The sequence below is a fragment of the Phaseolus vulgaris genome, chromosome 1 (genome assembly GCF_000499845.2).
Source record: "Phaseolus vulgaris cultivar G19833 chromosome 1, P. vulgaris v2.0, whole genome shotgun sequence".
In the NCBI taxonomy this organism is placed as follows: domain Eukaryota; kingdom Viridiplantae; phylum Streptophyta; class Magnoliopsida; order Fabales; family Fabaceae; genus Phaseolus; species Phaseolus vulgaris.
In genome coordinates this window covers 47,415,619-47,432,217 of record NC_023759.2, presented here as the reverse complement: position 1 = coordinate 47,432,217, position 16,599 = coordinate 47,415,619, and the positions used below count along the sequence as shown (strand labels likewise).

The 16,599-nt window shown below is 29.2% G+C and overlaps 2 protein-coding genes across 2 annotated transcripts; one reads left to right on the top strand and one right to left on the bottom strand.

Annotated features, from left to right (window-relative positions):
* The first annotated feature begins 7,963 nt into the window (after positions 1 to 7,963).
* Positions 7,964 to 9,120, top strand: LOC137816246 (auxin-responsive protein IAA30-like). Its single transcript, XM_068619321.1, has 4 exons — positions 7,964 to 8,214; positions 8,302 to 8,504; positions 8,677 to 8,776; positions 8,875 to 9,120. The coding sequence occupies exons 1-4, from the start codon at positions 8,048 to 8,050 to the stop codon at positions 8,933 to 8,935; spliced, it is 531 nt and encodes a 176-aa protein (XP_068475422.1). The 5' UTR covers positions 7,964 to 8,047; the 3' UTR covers positions 8,936 to 9,120.
* A 2,775-nt stretch (positions 9,121 to 11,895) lies between these two features.
* LOC137814848 (chitinase 10-like) lies at positions 11,896 to 13,178 on the bottom strand. The gene is made up of 2 exons (XM_068617765.1): positions 12,642 to 13,178; positions 11,896 to 12,363 (listed from the first exon to the last, which is right to left on the bottom strand). The coding sequence occupies exons 1-2, from the start codon at positions 13,118 to 13,120 to the stop codon at positions 11,997 to 11,999; spliced, it is 846 nt and encodes a 281-aa protein (XP_068473866.1). The 5' UTR covers positions 13,121 to 13,178; the 3' UTR covers positions 11,896 to 11,996.
* Positions 13,179 to 16,599: the final 3,421 nt, after the last annotated feature.

Sequence of the window (16,599 nt, the reverse complement as noted above, 5' to 3'; positions counted from 1 at the left end):
AAGAAGGAAAGAAAAGGCTATGGTGGGGTGTGTTGGGATGGTTGGAGGACCCTCCACCACGAGCATGGAAGTGGAGGGACCAGTGGGTTCACAGAGAGCCACACCCTCCTCGTGTATCATGTCTCATTTTTCAGTCTTAGAAAGATAAAATCTGCGAGTGGGTCTCCCACTTCCACGTGAAACTCACATTGGATTCACGTGCCACAGTGTATTCTTGTCGGTACTTTTCCCTCATCAGAATCGATACTTAGAATTTTAGGATACACTCACGAAATTTAGCGACGACGAAGCAACACCTCACACCTGAAAACGACACACACAGTTCCCCACACCATAACACTCTACGGGCGTGAGGATAACCTAATACACACAAATCCTATTTCCCAATTTTGCATCAAATCAGTGCATTTTTTTTTTAATTTTAAATTATGATTTTTAGTAAGGAAAAATTATGAAAATGGATAATATCTAAATGACTTTAATGTGATTTATAAATATGATTTTAGTTGGAAAAAGAAATAGAAACACAAATTATTTATGCATATATTTATTTTGGCCATAACCATACCATTATTTTGCTCGGTTCCAAACACAAACCTCTAATCATGATCATTATTTCTATTATTCTCCGTCCTTTCGCCTTTTTCAGGAAACTTCATTTAGTTTTAAACGAAACTCATTTTCCATAAATATAATTCTAAAATATTTGTCACGTTTAATTTTCATACCAATAAAGTTTCAATAATAATAGTAAGTGTGTCATCTCTCTATCATAATTTTTTATATTTAACTTACATCTTTTAACTTTTGCTTATGGATATGTTATGTTCTGTACATAGGATATTTTGAAAGGTTCATCAGTATTGCTTTGTTTAACTTATTTTTAACTGTATATATATCTATATAAAGTTAGGATTCGTTTATAAGTGTAAAACTTAGTTAAATTATGCATTCATAGTTTTTTTATACAGTTTAAATTTAAATAATTCAGCATTTGAAGTTTTTTTTATATCATCTTCATTACATATCTATAAAAAATAATATAATTTAAATTTTTACAAATATGCTATTTATTAATAAAATTTATAACTTATAAATATCATATTATCCATTAAAATTAAGTGATATAATAAAATTTTAAACAATTTTGAAATTGTATTAAAATTTGTATAATTATCTAACTAATAATAATATAAAATTTAATATTTGTGTTAAATAAATTTGTATTTATTAAAATATAATTTGATTAACTTTTTGCATAGATAACAACATATCTAGGTTATAACAAAATAGTTTTGATCTCAATCTATACAACCGAGCACATAATGTTATTAAACTGCCCTTTGTCAATTTTATAATAAAAAATATATTTTTATAATCCATCTCGTATTTTAGATAAAATTTATGTCGTTTTAATTTTTAAAATTTTCTATCACTATAATAACAACTGTTATTGGATAAACAATAAACATGTTTAAAAATATAGTAATTCTTTTATCTATAACCAATTATCTACCTTTTAAATACTTATTTTTTTCTTAATTATATTTTAAAATTTTAATATTTTAAACTTCAAAATTAGCATTATTATGTTATGTATATAACGATGAAGGAAAAAATCATTACTGCATTATATAATTTTATTTTTTTTCATGCAAATATACAATTTTGTATTGTTTCTTTAACATTGCTTTCATTTAAACTATAGATTACACACGAAATAAAAATAAAAATACATGCATACATTTTATTTAAATAACAACATAAGACAAAAATGAATATAAATATTAAATTTTAATTCACTCAAACTACTAAGGCTAAAATTCATATCTGTTTCTGTTTCGAAATTTTTGGGCCAGGCAAAGGGGAATAACACCTTTGCCAACTAACATTCAAGCAAGCCCATAATTTTTGTAATTGATCAATTGAGCCATCACATTTCACATTTCACTTTGTACGTGACGTTCAAGAACTATTTTGTTTATTTGTATAACTTTTTATATTTCAATGCAGCTAAATATAGAAATAAAATTACAATTAAGCAAATAAACTTCAAATGATTTGTGTTTAGGGTTGAAGAACAGTGACTTTCTTTTGGCATGATATTGTAGGTGAGAAATTTTGTTGTGTATTAGTTTTGTGTTTTGTAATTGTAGACTGTGGTTGTAGTAGGGTTTGTTTTGTGTGTATTGTTTAGATTAAAGTCTGGTTATATGAATTTGGGTAGGGTAGCAAGGGTTGACCGTTGGTGTAGTTTGTCATTCTTATCCTTTGAGATTTAAATTGAAAGTTTGTAGAGTATGTATCATCAGGTATTGAAGAAATTAACTTTGACTATTTTAAGTATAAGGGTTGTGATATCCTTAAAGTGTCTATATAAAGATTGACACACCCTAAAATGTTTTATTTTATTTTATTTATTTTTTATTGATAAAAAAATAAACTTCAACTAATTGTTATAGATGATTCAAATGAATTTGTAATTAAAAGTTTGTTGATGATTATAAACAGCTACATCATTCTAGAAAGGGTACACAAAGTTGCCAAATTGGAATTTCCACAAAGCAGGGCTATGTCTAGGAAATTTATGGCACAAAATCGGATTCATATGGAGCGCCACACAAGTTCTTAATCTTTATTTCATTCTTTTATTGTTTTTAGTTGTAAAAACTATTGATAAACCTTTATATTTTAACACTTTTAATATTTCCCTTTTAACGGATAATATAAACTAGTTCATTTGATTTATCATGCAATGCAATTGATCTTCAATAATATTTAAATAATTAGTATTTTTAAAAACTTTTTTCAGTTGTAATTAACAACATTTACAAATATTCCTAGTAATGCTTTACATGGGATGCATGCTTGAAAAAAAAAATATAATCTTTTATGATATGATAAATTTCATAAAAATATTGTATATTGGAGAAAGATCGTCAGTTTATTATTTTTCTTTCATTTATAATCTTATTGTTTTCTTGCTTTGTACAATCATAATTATATTTATACAACTTTGGTGGTTTTTTGTAAGGCTTAAGGTATAGGGTGACTTTTTTTTGTTAAGAATTTTTATCATACTTACATGTAGATTCTTACTGTATGAAATATGATTTTTTATAAGAATTTAAGTATTTCTTAAATACTTTAATTTTTTCAAATTTTTATTACTGATTAAAGAAAACTATTCATTTACCATTAAACAAGAAGCTTTTAGAAATTAGAAAGAACTGGAAGAAAAAGGAAAAGGTAATAATTAAAGACAGAATTGAAACTTGTTTAAATGTAAAGAAATAAATAAAAGAAAAAGTTTAACCACCCAATTTTTTTGACCTAGTCTATCATATGAAGTCAAACCAAAGAAGCAAACTACTATACTGATGAGATACAGAAATAATATTGTGGGGACCAGAGTTGTTCCAAACAGCTCAAAGGTGATAAATGGTTCTCTTCACCACAACAGATAAAAGACTAAGTTTTAGGTGAAAGATGGTAGGCTCCCAGAAACTTCTACTGCCATTCTTTTTGTTCTTCACTTTGGTCCATGGATACTCAAAAGGAGGAAGATATTTAATAAAAGAAATTCTTTTTTTTCTTTTCTTTTCTTCTGTTAGTATCTATATTCTAAACTATGTTTCATGAAATAGTTATCAAAGTTGGGATAAGATTTCATGATTGGTTGTCCCACCACCACTTACATTCAAGAATAGAACCATTACAGGTGGAGTCTAATGAGGGAAAAGTGATGAGGTAACTATTGTTCCAATCAAACCAAGAATGTGTTATTTTCACACTATTGAACCTACAAAAACTCTTACACCTACTACACTCTTTAACTAACATATATTCATTCTATAATTCTTGCATTCTTACATTCTTTAACTTTTACATTCTTTACCTAAAGAAACATTCTTACATTTAAACAATTGCGTGAAAATACTATCATATATGTGTTTTCTTTAGATGATGGACTTCTAATTTTTTTTTTCCAGAATAGACTACAAACACAATCAACTCAAATGGAGCGTTCAAAAAATATTTGAGAATCTACAAAATACTTTTTAAATTCTACACGAAATTAACTTTATTAAAAATAAATTAAACTTTTCATAAATAGTATGGAGTTACATGAAAAATGTATGGACGTGCAGGAAGAAAATACCTAATGGGTCATCTTAGTATAACGCATGTCAATTCTTCATGCACTTTTATAGTTATCATTACACTTTCATATTTTTTTTCCTACACCTCCATAAAGTCAGCAAAATGACCATTATACCCTTAAATAAATTAAAGTAACCTACACTACTCTTCCTCACAGTCTCACCTCTTTTTCTTTCTCTTATACACGCACATCTTTTCTTTTTTCCATCTTTTAAATTGTATAATTCAAAATATTTTTTACAATTAAATAATTTTTTTTATCTAATCTGTGGGATGACAGAGAAAAAAATATGGAAGTGTAGGAAGAAATGACCGCATTAAGCCCAAAATATCAAGCTCCACATGCATATGCTTTCATAGGTAAATAGTAAAATATAGAGGTGTCTGAAGTAAAGTTATCCTATCCTTACATCAAGATAAAGCAGCACGAAGTTTTGGGCTTCATATAACTAAATGGTACATTTGTTACTCTTATAAACACCCATCAACACATTAATGTATACATTAACAATTAACTTACACCTTGGAATATAGTTTGCAAGTTCACTCATCTAACACAACAATTAAGCCTCTTCACAGTATCAGTAAAACTCAACAAATCTTGAAACTTAATCTATTAAAGACATCATCATCCATGAGTTAATATATAATTGGTAGTCCATCTCAAACTCATAAACAACACTCTTGTATACAAATATTCTAAAATGTAAATATATACTTTTGCCATTCATCTATATAATAAACAAATAACTAATTCATATGAGACTAATAAAGCAACTAAATTTGTTTAAATTATATCCTTAAGTTTTAATATAAACTATATTTTATAATAAATTAAGGGTATAATTTTTTTTCATAAATTAATACATTCGAATGTCACAATAAATAGATTCATAATTTTGTCAGAATTATCATAGTTTAGTGACTATTTTTATAAAAGCAATAGGGTGACATGATTTTAACTGGTAATTTTTTATTTATTTTGTATGATGTCTCTCAATTTTTAACTGCTCTTTAATTTTTAAATATTTTATTTTATTTTCTAAATTAAAGTTTCATATATTTTTTAAAAGGCAATGTAATACAAGTAAATTTTCTAATAAAATAGAAATGTTACGAAAAGCAATCTCTTCATTTGAAAAGAAAAATCACTAATCATAAATCAACATCAGAACATGGACAGATATACAATTTTTTTTTTTTTGTAATCTCATTAATTTCATTTTCAATTTTAATACACAATCTTCCTTCATAAAATAAAGAGGAAAGGTTGACAGTGAGTTCTTATGGAAAGGCAACAATTATAAAACTTTTTATTACATAAAGAAAATGAAAAATAACAACTACGTGATCCAATACTATTGAACGATTATGAACATAGAAAAAAAACTACAAAATTAAGAGTTCAAAATAATTAACTTTTGAAAACCTTTCCGACAAATTATTTCGTTTAGAATTAAAATATGTAAAAAAACGACCAGACAAAATGTACTAAAATGTAAAAAAAAAATTATCTAACGCCAATCAGATTGTTGTAATTACTACTTTTTGCAATATATAATAAATATAACTTGTGTTGTATCACAAAAGTGAGTAAGAGAATTGGAGAAGATCTTGAATTGGTTGTAGTAAAGCAATATTTTCTAGTTTATCAAATTTGTATGAACTCAAATAAAGAGTTTTGGTTAAATTATAACATATATTTATACATTGCTAATAAAAAATAATTTATTCATACATTTCACAGTATTTATTAGCATGAGAACATTATTCCTTTTATTTTCACATTTTTATTGGGAATTATATAAAAATTGTTTTACATGTTCAAATATTTGTACAGTATTTTTTTATCTTTCCAATGTAAAAATTTTAATAAACAAGAAAAAAAAAATTATGAATTTAAAGATGTATTGATCTGTTATTGTTCAATTTTGTATAGAAATATCATGAAATAGAACTGAATTTGTAAAAAGGAAAGGGTAATTAACAAAGAAGTTTAAAGGAGAATATGGTGAGACATTTACTAAGGCTATTGAAGAAAAGGAGAATGTAGGTTAGACGCTGCTTTTTTTTTTTCTAAGGTTCAACGCAAATACAGTGTTGGAGACCAAATGACAAATTGATGGCTAATGAAAGCAACCTTAAGAGTTATGTTTGGGTGGAGGGGAACATTTTACCTTTTCTTTTTCATTCTTTTTACTTATGTTAAACCTATTTTTTTCATTTTAATAAATGTGTTAAAGATTCTGAATAAAATGTTTTCTTTTTTTTCTGTTTCAACATTTATTAGCTAGCACTGGCCGTTTCTTTAGATCCAAGCATAGAAGCTGTTGTTCCCTCTTTATTTTTTGGTTCTTAATTGTTGTTCCCTCTTTGTGTTTGTGAAGAAACATGAAAAACTATGAATGAACATGCGAGAAGGGAAAGAAAAAGTTGTTGGACACGTGGGGGTGAGGTGTTGAATGGAGAAGAAACGAAGTGTAATATGATACAGTAGGTGGTCCAATAGAAAGAATTATGGTTTTTTGTTGTTGTTGAATGTGTATTAAACAAAACAAAAATAAGGTTGATTTTGTGTCCCCGAGACCGGAGCGCATTATGATTTGAGCATTTTAAAAAGTGATTAGGAGATTCACACTTGTCACATTGTTCCACAATTCTGATTCTTTCTGTTATGCTTTGCTCCCTCTCATTGATAACATCTTTTTTCACCACTGTCACTGTGCTCCCTCCCCTCTTCATTGCTTTCTTCCTCCAATTTATACTCATGTCTACCATTTCAGAATCTCTTTCTTTTCAGAACACAACAACTATGCTTTAAACTTCAAATTCTGTAAAAACTATTTAAAACTTCTATTACCACACTATCCCTCTGTTAAATCATTCATGGTCTAGGTTTGAAGGACAGAGAAAGGATAATATTGAGAAGTAGTTTGAAATTAATAATTGAAGAGAATTAGTACTTAAATATTTAGAGTTATTTAAAAAGATGGTAGAAGTTTTTTGCATGAAAGAAAATGGCATTAGCAATAAGGTTGTTTGATGTGTAGTGGAATGGTTGAAAAGGAAAAGAGAGGAAGGTTGTCTGGTAGTAAGTTAGGGGTAATAAATGCGCACAACTTCTCTTCATAAGTATGTTGTGGTGTGGTTGATGGTTTTTCTGCTATTCACAGAACCTTTCAAGATACCTACATCAATATGTTTCTGAACACACAGCAGTTTATGTAGCATCACCAGTTCCAATGCCTTTATATATTTTGTCTCTCCAATCAAGGTCACTCATGCGCAACACGTTCATTATATCCATTGAACATTGATTATTGGATATTACATGTATGTACAAGGTTTCAGATATCGATGTTCTCTTGTCCACCCCATCAATTCTCTGCACCACTCCATGTTCATTCCCTCTAACACTCACTACTATATTCTTCCCTCCTTACCACAATCTTAATTTAAATCACCACTCATGAATGATTAAATTTATTTTTAACCTTCTAATTAATATTTCAAATTTTAAATAACTCTAATGTAGTAAAAGTTTGTACTACTAATCGAGGTTATAACCAATACTGTGACAATATTAAGAGGGTTGATGCAAAAATAATGAAAAGTTCAATTGAATAAACACACGTCAGTGGAAAGATGCCAAGTTGGAGTTTTGTTATTGACACATGTAGCTGTCGGCTACCATGACAACATTTGAGGTCTAGCAAGCAATTACATGGAAAAAAGAAAAAGTTGAGTGTGGGAAGTGGCTCTGCTGCAGAGGAAGTCTTGATTCTACGAATAGGACCATCATCTCTTTCTTCGTTTATTTAAACCCTTAAGGTGGCGGCTTGGTGTGTCATCATCATCATCTTGCTACTTCCTTAATACCACAATGGGAAAACACTCTAGCTCTTCTTCCTCCTCAATTAGCAGCAGCAGCAACAACCACCGCCACCTTCTCATTTCAACTGCATCCTCTCTCACACAAGAACTTCCCACTGATCTTAGCCTTGGACTCAGCATTTCCGCCACTCATCATGTTGGCTCTTCTATTTCAAGGTTTGTGTTATGCTACTACTTAGGTATGCTCAAATCACGAGTGAGTTGAAGACTAATTATATCATGTGTGTTGATTTGATGATGTAGGGGGCATTGGCAACAACCACACCACCCTCTTGTGAACATTTCACAAGCTGCTGAAGTGAATGATTGCAACGATCATAGCAGCTTGTTTGTGAAGGTCTACATGGAAGGCATTCCAATAGGAAGGAAGCTCAATATACTTGCTCATGGAGGCTATTATGAGTTAGTGAAGACTCTTGAACACATGTTCGACACTACCATTCTTTGTAAGTCTGTTCCCCTTTATCAATTCAAATTCTTTTATTTTTAGTTCATAATTGTTGTAAATGATCAAATTAAGACTTACCCTTTTTAATTTTAAGTCCATAAGAATGTGTTGAAAGGAGTGTAAGAAGTAGTGTTAATATTTATCAGTGGAATATTGTGGCTTGTTAACAGGGGGGACAGAGATGAATGGAGTGCAACCTGAGAGATGCCATGTACTAACATACGAAGATGAAGAAGGGGATTTGGTCATGGTTGGAGATGTTCCTTGGGAGTAAGTTATTGATTCTTTTTTGTCTGTGAGAAACAAATGCATTATACATTATATATTCCATTCTGTGTATTAATGGTCTTGTTCTTTCGATTGTGTAGGATGTTCTTATCCACAGTAAAGAGATTGAAGATCACAAGGGTAGACACATTCGGGTGCTAAGTGTGCACACACACACTACCAGAGATTTCCAATTTTGTCCTCTAGAGTGAGACTCTACTGTGGTGGCTGATCAGTTTAGAAAATCTTAGTTTACTTAGTGAAGTATGCTCAAATAGATGTATATGCATAGCTCACTCTGCTCTTTCTTTGAAGATAATGGAAAAGAATGGTGTTGTATATTCTAATCCCTTCTGGGCTACTAGTTTTCTTTTCTTTCTACAACTCAACTTCTAATTAACCATTAATTTTCCCTCAATTTTTAAGACACCCCAATGAAAAAAATAATAATATTAACATGTTGGTCCTATGCACTATGCCAGAGTCTTTCTGGTATTTGCCTGCACATAGAGTAATGTTACATTGGGGGGCAGAGCAGAACAAGTAGTCTAAAGATTACAAAAGCATTGAACACTTAAAATATTATCAAAACTATTGTACTGCAGATTTAACAAGAAAGTTTAGGAAACAAATAAATAACATGTCAATTCTTTTGATCTTTGAGAAATAGAAGTCATGTAAGGTACTTTGGCCCTATTCCATACTGCATATAAAAACAAGAGGATTTGTAGCTACGTATTGCTCATATATTTAAATAAACAGCATATTCGTATGGTGAATATTTTGTTTCGTGTAAGTTTAAGTGAAATGTGGATATATAATTTATATTTGAATAAATCTTTTATATCTAAAAAGTGGATCTGTATAATGTCTAAAGAAACATTGTTAAAAGATGAAGTTAATTATGCTGAGTTTGTAGTTACTTTTAGATGCACCAAAACAACTATAAGAGGATCTCCAATTCAAATATAGAACCTTCTTGTAAAGCCTGAATTAACCCAAAATTAATATTACCCTATTAGATAATTTTTAAGATTCTCTTTTAAGTTTTGTTCAGTGAGTCTTATGAAAAACATACTTCTATAATATTTTATTTGCACTTCAGTTTTTATACTTTACAAAATTAATTTAATTATTATAATTAAAATATAGTTTATTGGGAATACCCAATATGACCTTGAATTTAATTACCATATAAGTATTATATTTAATATCCTAACTATTTAAGATTCATTGAGATGCTCTAATGTTGATTCTAGTGCATTTAACCAAGTCAAAAAGAGGTTAACATTGGCTACTTACTATTTAATATTCCATCTTTCCTATATTATAATCATTTAAGGATTTTTTTACCAAAAACTAAGAAAAATATTTAATTATTTTATTTTTAATACAATTTAAAATAAGTTACCTGTTATATCAGTTTCCATTTTCTCTCTACATTTAATATTAAAATGATTTTCAATATATAATAAAATGGAAAATAAAGGTATAATTAAAAAAATTATACTACATTACCATTTTTAAAATATCAGATCCACACTCTAAAAAAAAATCATTAAATAAAAATTAATTTTATAAACAAAAATAATTATTTATTATTTAATTAAATTAGAGACAGGTTATTGTAATCTAAAATATTTTTTATTATTAATAAAAATTTATAAAATAATTTTTAAATTTGATATTTAACCAGCTATCAAGGTTTTAATTATTTACTATTTTATATTCTACATTACTCTTTAGGTTTTAATTATTTACTATTTTATATTCTACATTACTCTCTATAGCCTTTTATAGGCTAATTTAAAATTTAAAATATTAATAGTTAAAACTTGGTAACTAATTTAGATACAAATTTAAAAACTATTTTATAAATTTTTATTAATAATAGAAATCACTTTAAATATAAATAATTTTTTAGTTTTTAAGTTAGTATTTAATTTAATTAATTTAGTGATTAATTATTATTTTTTTATCTAATTTTAATTATTATTTAATCATTTTCTGATAAGGGTATAGAAAGGAAAAAAAAATTATTAAAAAATATAAAATCATAAAGCATTATAAAACATTGTGATTTAGCAAGCGTGTGTCTCCTTCTTTTCCCAAACCACGAGACAATCCTCTTTCTTTTGTTTTCCAAATTTGAGTGAAAACATTAAAATAAAATTAGATAAGGTTACTCAAATCCAATAATACTAACACGAATATAAAGAGGTGCCGCAGTTTAAACACTAACACGAATATAAAAAGGTTTAATTACAATAATCTCAATATAGTTTCATTTGTCTTTAACCAAAACGGATCTAGTTAAACATTATAGAGGAGTAACCTGATAATGGATGCTGATAACTCCATTGACTTTTCAACATCCTTTCAGAATGGCTGAGTCCTCAATTATGGTGCTGCATTTAGAGTTTCCTAAATAAAACTCAGAAAGAAAATTTGGGATTTCTACAACTCATAAACTCTTCTATTTACTAATTAAGAACAGTACTGATTACATTCATTTAATACTCAAATAAATTATTATTTTATAATAATACAATATTTTATTTCAAAAAATAATTGTAGAGGAGTTGTTTTTTATATTTCTGTCAAACAAACTTTATTCTTCTTTTAATTTGGAAATAAGTCATGAAAGTCACTTATTCTATTCAAGTGTTAACGTTGTGTGGCTATATGGGCACAACCCACTCATCCAGAGTTGGAAAATAAGAGTCAACATTTAACAATAGATGGTAAGTGATGGAAATATTAAAAGTGTCTAAATTTAAAAAAAAAAAAATAGAAGAGTAAATGTACATAAAATTTGTAAATTAAAAACTATAGGAGATAAAAAGTAAAATTTAAAAAAAAATACGTAAAGTAGTGATCGAATAAGTCCAAATAATTGAAATGATCAATTTAGCAATAAGATGGAGAAATAAATTAAGAAGAACGACATCTCCACTTCCAAATTCTTATTTTATCCCAGTTTGTTTGTTTTGTTAGTTCATTATTTATATTTATTTTTTTGTACTCTCTCTCCATCTTGTACATAAAATATATAAATTTATGTCAGAATCAAAATTTCCTCCGGCGACGGGAGCACTAAACGATCAAGAAGAACATAAAACTTTGTTTGTCAACTTCTGATATATATGCTTTCTTTGAATACATTATTAAATTCTTGCAAGAGAAAAGAAATAGAGAAAAAATAAAAAAGACAACGTAAGAGTTAGAAGGGTTTCTGATATGCACAATCCAAGTTAGGTCCAGTGTCCACGTTGAGCAACTTTGTGTATCTTTGGAAAAACCCAATTCGATCATTGACTCTTGCATCACCAGGAATCCCACATTCAAGTCCACCATTGATTATGTTAGTGACCAAGCCATAACCAGATGTTCGATTCGCTGCTATGTCACCTTCTGTAGCCACGTATTTCCCAACCATAACGTCGTGGCAAGAAGGTTTCGGCTTTTGCTCTGTCATCCAAAACCACAGACCAGTTTTGAATGCTATCACTGAATTGTTCGCCACAATCTCTGGATTCCCCAGCCCATCAAATCCCAACGCCTTCCCTGCTGGTCCATAGTTGTAGTTCCTGCACATAATTTAACCCTACTTGTTAAATAACCAACTTCTTCTTTTATACATCAAGTTATAACGTTAATGATTCTAAATGCAAGTTTCTTCTGTCTATGAGGAGTGAAGTTTTTGGCACAAGAGTGATCTCATGTTTTAGTCCAGCAAGATTATGACAGACGTTAATATCTACTACCTACTACCGCTATTATATTTTAAATTAGTTAACCTAATATATAGCATGATTTTGAATAATACAGAAAAGTTTATAGTAAACCAAATAAACAATGATCGCACCAAGAAAGCTGAATTGGTCCTCTTCCCTTGTAGCTTTTGCCAGGGAAGCAAGGCCATTGGGTGTTAGTAGAATCGCAGTAATTAGTCTGAGGACTAATCTCCTCCTTGAAGCACAAGCCCCAAGCAAATGGGCCATCAGGTGCAGTGGCCCACCCACCTGTGGTTTCATGGGAAATCTGAGCGAGAAACGCAGCAATCTCACGCTTGCGCGTGGCTAAACAACCAGTGGTACCAAATGCGGGGAAGGATTTTGATGCACGAATGAAGGAGTCGTAGGTGTAGAAGTCTTTGGCAGGGCATGCAGTGTCATCTTTGTGAAGGAAAAAGGAGTCAAAAAGAGTTTTGGTGATGAGAGAAGAGATGGGTGTGTGGGGTTTGGACCAAGCTTCAGCTCCTAAAGGTGCAGAGAAGAGAAGAGCAAAAGAGAAACATAATAAGGTGGAGAAGAAGGGAAGAATGAGAGAGAATGAAGATGTCATTTGGTCACACTGTGGTTAAAAGTGTTGCTCACAATTAGTCTCTGTTGAAGTGTAGCAGCAAGGAACAAGCCTTTTTATGCATGTCAAGAGGGAATTATCAGAACAAAATTTTAATCTAAAATATGTTTAGACGAACTTTTCTTTAGAAAATAAAGTAAAAACTTTCAAATTTAAATTTAATTTATATGTAAAGTAAAGTAATATAAATAAAATAAGAACAAGGGATGATTAAGAGAGAGAGATACCTTTCTATTGTCATATTTTATAAAATATGATTCCTTCTTTCTTACAACAATTTGCTTCAAACACGCAAGCATTTGCAAGTTTGAAATTACTTTAAATTTTGTTCTTGCACTGAAGAAGGAAAAGGTCAACTCTAGGCCTGAGGTTACTTTAATGGAATTCCTTGTACTCCACTTTTAAATGTTTTTTTCAAAAATATGTCTACTAAGAGATATAGATGACAAATAAATTAAGTTCAACGGATTGACTAAGTTATTCAGGAAGTTTCTGAATTTTTTGAAAACTTGTAAAAATTCATTTCTAAATTGTATTTTTAAGTTAGGTTTTCTAAATGTCAAAACTCTCTAGCCTTAATTAATGACCGCTTAAAACCGTAAACAAATTATAACCTATGATGATTTTAAAAATTCCAGCATCTTATTTTTGAAAAGATATTATGATCAAAGAGGCAGTTAAAATAATTAATTTTGGATAAAAATCCCAAAGGTTAAGTAGCATCTTTCAACCTTAAAACAGATGATGGGTGTTTGAAAAGGTATGAGTGGGAAAGGGGAGAAAGGTAGAGAGTGTTGAATAATTGTGGGGTTAAAGGAGCACTTGTTAAGGTGGAAATGGAGTGCTGACATAATAAGCCACACAAAACGTGGATTTGGGTATTATTATTGGCCTGCAGGCTTTTGCTCACAATTGCCAAAAAAACTGAATAAAATAATAAACAATTTTGCCGTTAATTTATTTACATAAAAGAGGTGAATAACAAGACAGAAATAGAGACAAGGGAAGAGAATATGCACATTACATTTCTCTGTTGATTTTCTAGAAAGATGAGGTGACAAAAAGAAGAGTGGAAGGAACATGGAAAAGCATTATCTTTGGGTAAATTCCCACCAAATGAAGAACATCACACCATGCATCCCCCAATATATCAGGATTCAAAAAAAAGTGTATATCAATTCAATTTTATTATTTATTTATAATTCTATATAAATTCAATTTTGTAATTTTTTTTCTATCTGTCCAACTTCCTCAAAGCTAGTAAACGAACTCCTCCGCGATTTTTTTTTTTGTTAAAAAAAGTGACAAGGACAGTTTCTGATTTAAAAAAAGATATTGGGTGGAAATCAGAATTAATCAGATTTTGAAAGAAAGTCTTTAAAAAAAAGAAAATTCATACAACTTTTATTCACTCAACAGTGTAGAAAGCGTCAACAGGACAAACAAAATATATGGACCCATTTTTTTAATTCAGAAATATCTTTTGAATTTTATAATCTATTTCAAAAATAAATACTCCAAGAAGAGAAGGGTGCAGAGTTACTTTAATTTTATGATTAAGGATATAATGGTCATTTCATAGTCTATGGAGGTGCAGGAAGAAGTATGGAGTTGCAGGAAGAATTTGGCCTTCCCCCTCCACACATTAAGCCCAATCTAGCCAATCTAAAAATGTCGGCTTTGAGACCCATGTCGAATTTAGAAAGTGTCCAACTAATTGGTGAATCTTTTTTATAAAGATTAATCACAAGAAATTGTAAAATATAATTCTTCATTTATCATCACAAAGTTAGTTGGAAAAACATCTCAGAATCCCTGAGCATGAACTTTGATTTCAATGTTGTTGGCTCCATGAGTGAAAGAAAGCAATTTGAGAGTCTTGAAACTTCCTAGTCCACCACTCATTAACGTTCATTTAAAAGAAGACAAAGGATTGATGCATGAGTCAACTTCAGTTCCACCACTTGAAAGAAAATCCCTCCTTCGTCCCAAATTCCCCGTTATTCCATATTTCCATCTCATTTATTTTGCAGACACATTTTAAAGAGTCAAATATGAGAAGACTGGAGAAAAAGAAGTGGAAAACGGTGTATTGAAAAGAAAGAAGATGTGAGATTTGACGGAAAAAGAAATTCTTAAGATGGGTTGGGTGACATCCATAATAACTTGGTCCAACACCAACCCTCAATTTTTAGGTTCAAAAGTCGCCACCCTAATTGCTATATAGACCCAGACAACATACAAATATGCCCACCAATTTTTTTTTTACTTATATTTTAAGGACAATCAAAAGCATCTTTTTGTCGGTTTTTTATGACTAACAACAACATCCTTCCTTCTACTTTCCAACAATTCAGATTCAAACCACTCCTATTTTTCCTACAGTATTTTTTTTTGCCCAACTAATTAATCTCGTAAAATACACAAGGATCAAATGAAGATTATATTGAGATATAGATTAATAATTTTTTTTCCTATTTTTTAGCTTGCTGCAACCGCTTCATGATCCTATAATCTTTTGCAGGCCTGTGCACCTTCGCACTTTTGCCAAACAGTCCGAAAAGGATTATGTTCTATGTACAAGAGACATTTGAATACGAAAAGTACATGGATATAAAGATGGATATAAAGATACGTGTAATATCTAAAATATAAGATATGGAGACATAAATCTATAGTAATAAAAAATATTTTTTATGACTGATTCAAAATGATTTGTTTTTTATTTTCATAATCATAATAAAAATTTATACAATAAATTTGAGTTTTTAAAAAATTAATGTATTTTTTCTTTTTAAAATTGTGTTAGAAACGTACTAGAATTGTCAGAAATCCAACAATTACCTTTTGAATTGGACACTTCATGAATACGTGTTCTACAAGTGTTATACGAGTGTCAGTGTCCGATATAAGTATCTGACACCGACATGCCATTTAAGAGAAGTATCATATCACTTTGATGAATGCAAAATCAAATTATAAAAACTATAAAAAAAAATCTTAAAATATTTGATAAAAATATTTAAATTTATTAGAAATTTAAAATTAAACTATTTTTTTTATATAAAAACAAGTAAATAATGATGATACAATATAGTCTTATTCTCGTGATAGAAAATCAAATGACATATACTTAAATGTTAGGTATAAAACTTTTAACGAACAGAATAAAATATTTTTTAATGAAAAATTAATTAAAAATATTTAAAATTGTAATTTGTTTTTTTTTTCTCTTTTATCTGTCTTCCCCGTACTTTCAATAATAGAGTGACAAATCTCATCAAACTTGTTAATTTTCATTGATAGAAAACATTTTTGAAATAGTTCTGTCAATTTACATGTCCATAAAAAAACCCTTGGAAAAGTCAAAGGAAGCTTTGAGTGGGGATACCAAATTACTTACTAGTTTAGAAGAGCCAAATTCTGAATGTAGAACGAAAGAAAAGGCAAGTAACGGATAA

Excerpts from the sequence above, each read along its gene's own strand:
- LOC137814848 (XM_068617765.1), bottom strand. The coding sequence starts at position 13,120 with ATGACATCTTCATTCTCTCTCATTCTTCCCTTCTTCTCCACCTTATTA. Across the intron at positions 12,364-12,641 it reads GGACCAATTCAGCTTTCTTG|GAACTACAACTATGGACCAG; the intron begins GTGCGATCATTG and ends AATTATGTGCAG.
- LOC137816246 (XM_068619321.1), top strand. The coding sequence starts at position 8,048 with ATGGGAAAACACTCTAGCTCTTCTTCCTCCTCAATTAGCAGCAGCAGC. Across the intron at positions 8,215-8,301 it reads GTTGGCTCTTCTATTTCAAG|GGGGCATTGGCAACAACCAC; the intron begins GTTTGTGTTATG and ends TTGATGATGTAG. Across the intron at positions 8,505-8,676 it reads GTTCGACACTACCATTCTTT|GGGGGACAGAGATGAATGGA; the intron begins GTAAGTCTGTTC and ends GCTTGTTAACAG.